General features: G+C 42.9%; 1 protein-coding gene across 2 annotated transcripts; it reads right to left on the bottom strand.

Annotated features, from left to right (window-relative positions):
• Window positions 1-3,738: 3,738 nt before the first annotated feature.
• mat2b (methionine adenosyltransferase II, beta) lies at window positions 3,739-9,181 on the bottom strand. 2 transcript variants are annotated; one of them, XM_046298510.1, is made up of 7 exons: window positions 9,034-9,181; window positions 7,413-7,607; window positions 7,103-7,217; window positions 5,357-5,503; window positions 4,946-5,139; window positions 4,726-4,839; window positions 3,739-4,535 (listed from the first exon to the last, which is right to left on the bottom strand). In XM_046298510.1, exons 1-7 carry the CDS (start codon window positions 9,157-9,159, stop codon window positions 4,359-4,361), a joined length of 1,068 nt encoding a protein of 355 aa, XP_046154466.1. In that variant the 5' UTR covers window positions 9,160-9,181; the 3' UTR covers window positions 3,739-4,358. The 2 variants fall into 2 exon arrangements, with proteins under 2 accessions (XP_046154466.1, XP_046154474.1); XM_046298518.1 differs by lacking the exon at window positions 9,034-9,181 and adding an exon at window positions 8,338-8,495.
• Between the last annotated feature and the right edge of the window lie 1,768 nt (window positions 9,182-10,949).

Here is a 10,949-nt window from a genome sequence, read left to right as displayed (position 1 = left end):
GCTACGTTACTTCTCCTAACATGCTACGTTACTTCTCCTAACCTGCTACGTTACTTCTCCTAACGTGGTACGTTACTTCTCCTAACCTGGTACGTTACTTCTCCTAACATGCTACGTTACTTCTCCTAACCTGCTACGTTACTTCTCCTAACCTGCTACGTTACTTCTCCTAACCTGCTACGTTACTTCTCCTAACCTGCTACGTTACTTCTCCTAACATGCTACGTTACTTCTCCTAACCTGGTACGTTACTTCTCCTAACCTGCTATGAAAAACTTACTTCCGGTCATAGCTGTATTCCACCTAGTCAAAACCGCTGTACACTGTTAGGCTCAGGGATCAGTTTATCATGTTCCACAAACAGCAGCAGCAGCACAGGACCGTCCAACAGGCCGTGAGACAGGCGTGCTCCCCTCCTCCTCCTCCGCCATCTCAACTCCTGTCCTCCACCACATACACTGACAGGGAGGAAGACAAAGGCAGGTTGGCATTTATTGTTATGAATCTTGCCCTGGAGGCAGCTCTACAGATTGGTCACTAGCTGGCACAATCTCATTTTAGACCTAACCTTAACCACAGTGCCAACCCTATTGACTAACCCTAACCTTAAATTAAGACAAAAAAAACATTTGGTTTCATTAATTTTTACGAAATAGCCAAATTTTGACATAGCAGCCTGCCCATCTAGCAGATATCGTTCAGTTCTGCCTCCGGGGCAAGATTCATGACAATAAAACGTCAAACTGCAAGACAAAGAAGAGGAGTTATTCAATGCTGTGTTCCCCTACACACATACATGTTCGTAATGTTGTGATAACAAAAAGCTTGTATCAGTAATTGACCGGTGCGAGGCCTCTCCATGTTATGACATAAGGTGAATGCACCAATTTGTAAGTCGCTCTGGATAAGAGCGTCTGCTAAATGACTTAAATGTAAATGTAAATGACACTCGCGACACTCGCGACACTCACGACACTCACGACATTCACGACACTCACGACACTCACGACATTCACGACACTCACGACATTCACGACACTCGCGACATTCACGACATTCACGACACTCATGACATTCAAGCTCTGAATGGGGCATCCCTGATCTGGGAACAATTGGGGTTGGTACCCCTGGAGTTCGTATCCAGGGGCCGTGTGGGCAGGGTATCCTGGAGCAGAGGGGCCAGGGACCATGTGAGGTGGGAGCTAATCAAAATGAATCTGTAGACAGCGAGATGAATCTGCCTAGGAATTACAAAACAACCAGAAAACTGTAAATATGGCCATGTGACAAGTAATGTTGATCTGACCATATGTCAGACAGTCCATGAGAAAACCATGACACTTGACTGCCAGATTCCATTGTCTTGTACTTGGAAGGGAGCATGTGCTTATGCTGCTGAAGTTTGACTGAAAACAGTCCAATCTAGTGAATGAGAGTTCCTGCCTAAGCAGCAGCTACTCTTCCTGGGGTTTATTATGGATCCCCATTAGATGCTGCCTAAGCAGCAGCTACTCTTCCTGGGGTTTATTATGGATCCCCATTAGATGCTGCCAAAGCAGCAGTTACTCTTCCTGGGGTTTATTATGGATCCCCATTAGATGCTGCCAAAGCAGCAGCTACTCTTCCTGGGGTCCAGCAAAATTAAGGCAGTTTATACAATTTCAAAAACATTACAATACATTCACAGATTTCACAACACACTGTGTGCCCTCAGGATCCCCATTAGATGCTCCACCACTACCACATATCTACAGTACTACATCTGTGTGTGTGTGTGTGTGTGTGTGTGTGTGTGTGTGTGTGTGTGTGTGTGTGTGTGTGTGTGTGTGTGTGTGTGTGTGTGTGTGTGTGTGTGTGTGTGTGTGTGTGTGTGTGTGTGTGTGTGTGTGTGTGTGTGTGTGTGTGTGTGTGTGTGTGTGTGTGTCTGTGCCAATGTGTGTGTTGCTTCACAGTCCCCGCTGTTACATAAGGTGTTTTTTAATCATTTAAAAAAATCTAATTTTACTGCTTGCGTCAGTTACCTGATGTGGAATAGAGTTCCATGTAGTTATGGCTCTATTTGGTACTGTGCGCCTCCCATAGTCTGTTCTGGACTTGGGGATTGTGAAGAGACCTCTTGTGGCATGTCTTGTGTGGTATACATGGGTGTCTGAGCTGTGTGCCAGTAGTATAAAGAGACAGCTCGGTGCATTCAATTTTCAACAGCTCGGTGCATTCTCATAAATAAAAGTTGTGATGAAGTCAATCTCTCCACCACTTTCAGCCAGGAGAGAAAACATGAGTGTGCATAACTATTCACCCGCCCAAAGTCAATACTTTGTACAACCACCTTTTGCCGTAATTACAGCTGCAAGTCTCTTGGGTTACGTCTCTATAAGCTTGGCACTGGGATCTAGACACTGGGATTTTGTCCAATCTTCAAGGCAAAACTGCTCCAACTCCTTCAAATTGGATGGGTTCCGCTGGTGTACAGCAATCTTTAAGTCATACCACATATTCTCAATTGAATTGAGGTCTGGGAATACTTTTGCAAGGAACTGTAGATAGAGGTCTTTATATCTGTGCCATTATAACATATGTGACAGTGTGGGCTGTGCCATTATAACATATGTGACAGTGTGGGCTGTGCCATTATAACATATGTGACAGTGTGGGCTGTGCCATTATAACATATGTGACAGTGTGGGCTGTGCCATTATAACATATGTGACAGTGTGGGCTGTGCCATTATAACATATGTGACAGTGTGGGCTGTGCCATTATAACATATGTGACAGTGTGGGCTGTGCCATTGAGGCAATGTCCATTTGAAGTAGTCAATTTTCTTCATGACATGACTCCTACAAGGTCATCAGGATGAATCAGCCAATTATAGTTGGAAGTCCCACCCAGTTGACATTAAAATGGTGGAAGTCTGCAATGGCACTGCTCATTCTAAAATGGCCTTTTGGCCACTAGAGGCCTTTATCATTCTCTATGGGTGCTTTCAAGACAACTTGGAACTCAGAAAAAAAACCAGGTGAAATCATGGTTATCTTCAGGTCAGATATTCTGATGGTGCTTTCAAGACAACTTTGAGTTGGATGACCATTCAAAATGAATTTTCCCCAGTCTGAGATAGTTTTATTTGCACAGTTCCCAGTGGTCTTGAAAGCACTGAAGTCAGACATTTCCGAGTTCCCAGTTGTTTTGAACAGGGAATCAGCTCAAGATAGATGCCAGAGCTTGAGATTTGAAATAGAGTTGAAAAACCTTTCAAAAAAACAAATTCCCAGTTTTCGTGAACACACTGAAGTCAGAGATTTCCATGCGTTTTGAAAGCGGTATTGGCCTATCAGCTGACTCCCTTGTTTAAAGAGCCATTGAACAAGCAGTTGCTCATGGAGAAAAAAAAAATAACATTTCAGTCTTGGAGGTCTGTTTCCTGACCGATTATGTGTTTGGTTAATGACATTTCTTACATTGTTAACCCAGGTAATCTTAGGATTTCTTGATTTAGAAGCACATTTCACTTTAAAAATCCCCAAAATGAATCTAAGATCATAAAACCATTAAATGCTTTAATGAGAGAAAAATGGACAATTACAGAATATAATTTCTCAAACAACCTTTACTTGCTGTTCTCTGATAAAGATTGCGATTTAGTCTTCCAATAGGCAACTTCACAAGAGGTTTAGGATCAGAGGCAGCGTCTTCAGACCGTTTTGAGGAGGTAGACAAACGGAGCAGGACTAAACGTCACACGATACAGATCTCTTTATTTTTTGCTGTGTCTTTCAGTACGATTGTATATTGTGCTTGAATTACAAATAGTGCATGATACAGACTAATAAATACAACAAAAAAATGTCTCCTTCACCAACTGAATGAAACCCAGTCTGGGTTTGTGTGAAGAAAGAAGCATTTTTTCATTTGAGTAAAAAAAACATACTTTTAAGTAACCCATTGACAAAATATATTTCAAAAATTAAAAAAGTAAATTCTGTATTTAGTAATATCTTTAGACTACATATATTTAACAATGCCATTAATTGGTATGGAAAACTTGACATTTCAGTTTGACAGTGGCTTCACATAAATGACCTAAATTAATTGATCCAGCAGATAAGGGAACATTGAATGTGTAGCTAATGAATTAGAATTCTAACAAAATTCTCAAAATGGTCAAATTACTACATGCGTTAGGTACACAGGCAATGTGCTTTCATTCCAGCAGGAAAGAATCGATGAATTCTCTGAATCAGTTACTTCCTAATACACAGTGAAATACATTCTCAATTAAGGAGCAGGCAGAAGTCAAAGCTTGAAGTAGGTAAAGGGTTGTTCTTGATCCAGTGGGTTTGGCCTCCTGACGGCGATCAATGGAAGACGGTCTGCCTCCAGCGCTTGTCGTACAGGAAGGGCCAGAGGCTATCTCTCACTGCCGTCTTAAAGGGGATGGGCTCCACGCTGAGGCCCAGCAGCTCAAGACGGGAACACTCCAGCCGGGCATTGTGAGGTCGCTGAGCCGCCGCACCGGCAGGCTGCTCCGTAATCTGGGGTGGAAGAGGGTCATAGGCAGTGGGGGGGGGGGGGGGGGGTAAACAGCATCAGGAAATAATGTTTAGATGGAGAATTATCTTTAAGTGCATTTGTGTGGGAGAAACAGCATGAGATGAGACCGATCAATAAATACACATTTATTCATGAGTAACAGAAAAAGGAAATGCACACAGGCTATCATACCGGTATCAAATGACTGCTGGGCAGGTTGAAAGCATCTGCAATCGCACAGGCCATTTCATATTTGGTCATTTGTTCCTTTCCAGAGTAATGGAAGATCCCTCGTATTGATGGGTCCTGGAAAGCACAAACGCATGCAGAAGATACAATTAATATAATGAAGGGACCAGACCATAGACATTGCCTCATGGGCTGTTCAATCAACCAGTCAGTTTGAGCTCACCTGGCGCCTCCGCTCAGCCATCTGTCTGCAGACTCGAGCCACATCGTTGACGTAGGTGGGGAAGCGCTGCTGACAGTGCTCCACATTGCAGCTCTCCGTCCCATCCTGAACCTTGTCCCACAGCACCGTCACAGCGCTCTCATCCACACGCTCTACCTCGCCGTACAGTATGGGCACTCGCAGCACAGCCGCACCTGCACAGGGGAGGAATTGAAATTACAGATTAACATTTGGGGATCAGGGAGCCAAGGATGCGTGAGAAGTCACACATTACATTTACATTTAAGTCATTTAGCAGACGCTCTTATCCAGAGCGACTTACAAATGACTATAGAGTAGGAAAAGAAAGATAAACACAATGACAACCATAATGACACTGATAGTAAAGGAATGAGTAGAGTGTTGACGCACCAGGGCTGTGTCTCAGGACCGTACTCTCCCCCGCTACCTTGGACTTGCCATACACATTTAAAGGATTAGGAGTGTCGTTCTCTCCATAGGGAGGGTTCCGACCATCAAACACGTAGTCAGTGCTGATGTAGATGAGGAAGACTCCAGCTTCAGATATCACAACACAAACAGGACAATCTGTTCAGTGAACTGTAGAAACCATAGGCCTACATGCTTTTTTTTTTTTAGAAACTTGTTAATAGCAATATTATATTTCAAACAACCTCGATGGCACACTAGCACTGTAGTAAGAGCTCATTTACATTTTTTGAACATTGTGAATTTCTTTATTTAACATAACTGCACAGTTAAGTTATTGTATTGAACAAAAATAAAACGCAACATGTAAAGTGTTGGTCCCATGTTTCATGAGCTGAAATAAAAGATCCCCAGAATTTTCCAGATGAACAAAAATCTTATTTCTCTCAAAAAATGTAATGCAGAAATGCATTGACATCCCGGTTAGTGAGCGTGTCTCCTTTACCAGCGTGGTTACGTTGACAGGTGTGGCATATCAAGAAGCTGATTAAACAGTATGATCATTACAGAGGTGCACCTTGTTCTGGGGACAATAAAAGGTTATCCTACAATGTCCAGTTTTGTCACAACACCAGATGTCTCAAGTTGAGGGAGGGTGCAAATTGACTGCAGGAATATCGACCAGAGCTGTTCCCAGAGAACTGAATGTTCATTTCTCTACCATAAGCCACTTCCAATGTCGTTTTAGAGAATTTGGCGGTATATCCAACCGGCCTCACAACTGCAGAACACGTGTACCCATGCCAGACCACGTGTACCCATGCCAGACCACGTGTACCCATGCCAGACCACGTGTACCCATGCCAGACCACGTGTACCCATGCCAGACCACGTGTACCCATGCCAGCCCACGTGTACCCATGCCAGCCCACGTGTACCCATGCCAGCCCACGTGTACCCATGCCAGCCCACGTGTACCCATGCCAGCCCACGTGTACCCATGCCAGCCCACGTGTACCCATGCCAGCCCACGTGTACCCATGCCAGACCACGTGTACCATGCCAGACCACGTGTACCATGCCAGACCACGTGTACCATGCCAGACCACGTGTACCATGCCAGCCCACGTGTACCCATGCCAGCCCACGTGTACCCATGCCAGCCCACGTGTACCCATGCCAGCCCACGTGTACCCATGCCAGCCCACGTGTACCCATGCCAGCCCACGTGTACCCATGCCAGCCCACGTGTACCCATGCCAGCCCACGTGTACCCATGCCAGCCCACGTGTACCCATGCCAGCCCACGTGTACCCATGCCAGCCCAGGACCTCCACATTCAGCTTCTTCACCTGAGGGATTGTCTGGGGATTGGGGGATGCTGCTGATGAGTATTTCTGACTCTAATAAAGCCCTTTAGTGGGGGGAAAAAAACTCATTCTGATTGGCTGGGCCTAGCTCCCCAGTGGGCTGGCCTATGATGTCCCAAGCCCACACATGGCTGTGCCCCTAACCAGTCATGTGAAATCCATAGATTAGTAATAAAATATATTTAAATTGACCGATTTCCTTCTATGAACTGTAACTTAGTAAAATATTTGAAATTGTTGCGTTTATATTTTTGTTCAATATATATATATCAAAAAGTATACATTAAACACCTTAAATTGTGCAATTGTGCATCCTGAATTCTCAGTGTGTATGATTGTGATAATAAAGCAGACCCACCTGACTCTTTAGCTAAAGTCCCTGATGCATGGACATTTAGGTTCAGGGCTGCCTCTGTGTGCTGCTCTACCACATCTGGCCTCCTCTCCGCCGCACAGTGCACAATCACATGGGGCTGATGACACAGAATACATTCAACACAAGGTAATACAGTAAGGAATATGTATGTACAATGATACCCAAGCCATTTATCCCCATTTTAGGCTGTTTAGCCTTTCATCTAAATGTCTGATGACAATGATTCCCACGAGGAATACAGTACTTCCAGAATTATGCAGCCTACACAGAATGACAAGACTTCGATCCTCACCTGGAAGTCTCGAATGACAGCTCGCACAGCATCCTCGTCCGTTAGGTTGCATCGTAGGAAGCGGGGCTGAGCCCGTCTGTACCCACATCCCAAGGTGTTCCAGGCATTATTCTGGAACTCTTTATAAACCGCACGCCCAAGCAGCCCTGTGGCCCCTGTCACTAGCACACGCCTATAGGGGATGGCCACATTCGCCTAAAGAAGAGACACAGGAAAAATAAAACTTAAGTTATACATTTTTTTTGTTATGACTCCTGGCAATAAAAACTGATGTAATCCACATATGAACTTGCAGTTATATGAAGCTAAACATTTTGAAATTCATATAATCATTTACAGCTTAATGTTGTAAAACGATCTTTCATTTCCATTTTGACCTATGTACTGATACGTGCTAACAGGGGTGTATTCATTATGCCGATTCTGTTGCAAAACATTTCGTCTGCAACAGAAACTGTTTACACCAAATGCTATCGAGCTTCGTTTTGTTCTTAAACTATTTGATCGCAAACTATTCCGATTGGAATGGCAAAGCGTGGAAACCACACAATTAAAATAAACTACAACTTCCGTTGAAACCCAACAGCGCTTACGTCAGGTTGAAGAGCGTTTGCAATGTACGGTTTCTATTGCGAAACGTTTTTCAACAGACTCGGAGTAATGAATACACCTCAGTTCCTGTCACACAACCGTGCCAAAATGGGTGCCTAATGAGTCTAAACCGATTAGACACGATTCGAGACATTACAAGTCTTCGCCTAAATAAATAATTTATTTGAAATCTACTGGCAAACTAGACAACTTCGACCATCACTAGTTGGCAACAGGATTAGCTAGATGAATTCATTGTAATAGTGATGTAACGTTATTAGCTAACGTAGCAATTCTCTCTCAAAAGTAAAAATGCCATCGATTCTACTTTTACCTGCACCACCTCCACGTGCCCTGGAGTGAAATGTATTTTAAGTTCCTTGTCGTTCATGTCAACAGAAATATCAAAATGTAAGATCTACTATGCTTAGTCAATAAACGCCAATGTTTATATAATTTCTGTTGCGCATCTTCCCGGATCAGCTGTTTCTAGTCTCGCGAGAGTTTGCGCGGATGTAGAGACACCGCGATCCGGTAAGCGAGTCCAACTGGTTACGGTCTCAAAATGTATATTAGTCCTTATGTTGAGGACACACAGTCCAACGAAATGTTTACTTGCGGGTTCCTTCTCGACAATGCAACAATAAAAACTATTTTTTTTTAACAAAGACGAACATAAGTAAAATGTCTCAGTAGAATAGAGTTGACCTTTTGGCATAACTATAATAAATGAAGGCACAACTTAATAGTAACATTTCTTAAACGTGTAAATTAGCAGGGAAGTGTTTAAATTGTGCAGTATTAGCACAAATCACGTTGGTATATCGCCTTACAAACACTAACCATGTATGATAAACTCAGCAACTGGCCCAATGAATACAACCCCCAACTAGCCGGGGATAGCAAGCTAGCAGGTGCATTCACATACATGCATAGCTCCTGTGGCTAAAAATCACTGAGCAAGCTACCTTTATAGCAGTGGCTAATCTTAGCGAGCTGTTAAATCGTCACGTAAACCCTGTACATTTACCTCGTAATCTCCGTATTTATATTCCGACATCGTTTCCCACAAACACAACCATACAACTCGATCAAGCACCACCACTAATTTATAGAGAAGAAAAAAAAGGACAGAGTATTTTTTTTCCGGCAACATCAATTCTTAAAGGGGAAGTTTTGTGGTGTACCCCATAGCGACCAATAGATGGCAGTTCTATCTCACATATCTAGCAGGTCTAATAAAGCATAATCAGTTACATAAATTATTTGAATATGTAAATGTATTTTTAGTTCATGCAGATATTCCCATAGCCACTTCTAATGAAGCCTAGCTACTAGAAATCATTTCATTCCATTTTTGTCATTAGCTACCTACCTACTTTATAACAAACACCCTTTGTTCTAGCCCCATGGTAAAAAGTAATGTATGATTCTCGGTTACTTTAGCAAGTTACCATATTCCCGATGTGATATGGGCTGGACTACGTGGGCTTTCTGGTTTGCTATATCTTTGAGCATGAGCGTCATACTACAATATAGTTAAATAAAGGTTCAATAAAAATGACATATATTTAGGACAGTCAACCCAGTGGTGAGAGGACTGGGCGTGTCCTGTGGTTTCGTCTATAAGGGATACAGCTTTTGTCAAAATGGACTTTTAATACCAGTTTTAGGAGAATTTACACAGTAGGTTAGGATAATTAAAGTAGCAGGTTATGAGAATTAGATTAAAAGCTAGAATGAGTGCGGCAGGGTATCCTAGTGGTTAGAGCGTTAGACTAGTAACCGCAAGGTTGCAAGTTCAAACCCCTGAGCTGACAAGGTACAAATCTGTCCCTGGACAGGCAGTTAACCCACTGTTCCTAGGCTGTCATTGAAAATAAGAATTTGTTCTTAACTGACTTGCCTAGTTAAATAAAGGTAAAAATTCAGAACATTTACTTTTGACGTCAAGTTAACAAAAGCTGTATCCCATCTAGACATGACAGTGTCCTGTCACACATTCCTGAGAGTGACATCCTGACACATTTGAGTCTGTACGTGCACACTTGGAACGGTCACTTCAAAGACCAAACTTTTATAATTTTTTGTTGCAATAACAGCAATATTTGTGGTCAAGGTTGGGGTGGAGAAACGTGTGAAAGGTGACAGATAAAGTAACAGGTGTTCCTTCCCATGTCCCCCAAATATCAATCGCCCCTTCCTCCTGTATGGTGTAGCTCACACTTCTGGCTTTTACACAGTACGTCATTAAAACAAAATATTCAATAGAAACCTGATTGCAGATATCATATCAGGTCAAGAAATACTAAATCATATCGGACAGAAATAAATAGATTGACCAACTCCGAAAAAGAGTAACAATGAAAAACACATTTCTAAACTATGTAATTGAAGGGTAGTGAAAGGGTCAAGATAGAAACCAACTTAGGAACAGATGACCAATTCATTGGCCAAAAGGTTAATAGCAGTTGTGAAGGGACATCGCGTTGTTTCAATGTTGTCAGTGACTTAAAACATGGTCTGAAGTTGCTTGAGAGTTGGAGTAAATTTCACATCAGCCATGCACATTGCAGAATTAGACTTACATTTCAGAGGAAAATAACTCATGGGGATAAGCAATGCCCTGAAGTTTTGGTATTTTGGTGCACTCTGCATGCCTCATTTCTTAGAACTGGACAAGAGTGAGTTTGTTAGTATGGCAGCAATCCCACTCACTCACCCTCATGCCTCCTCCTGTAATGAATAGGCCAACACTACCTCCTCCCTGTGGTAGGTCAAGGGGAAGAGTGAGTGACATGATTTTACAACAATCCAGAGGCTGTACCCCTCATGGTCAGCAGAAACCCAGTGAACCTACCAGTACATGTTGGATGTTGTTTCTTAGAGTGTAATGCTGAGTTCAAAACAACTGGTAACTCTGGAATCTCCGACTTCAGTGCATTC

The sequence above is a fragment of the Oncorhynchus gorbuscha genome, linkage group LG02 (assembly GCF_021184085.1).
Source record: "Oncorhynchus gorbuscha isolate QuinsamMale2020 ecotype Even-year linkage group LG02, OgorEven_v1.0, whole genome shotgun sequence".
In the NCBI taxonomy this organism is placed as follows: Eukaryota; Metazoa; Chordata; class Actinopteri; order Salmoniformes; family Salmonidae; genus Oncorhynchus; species Oncorhynchus gorbuscha.
This window is presented reverse-complemented; position numbering and strand designations above follow the sequence as displayed.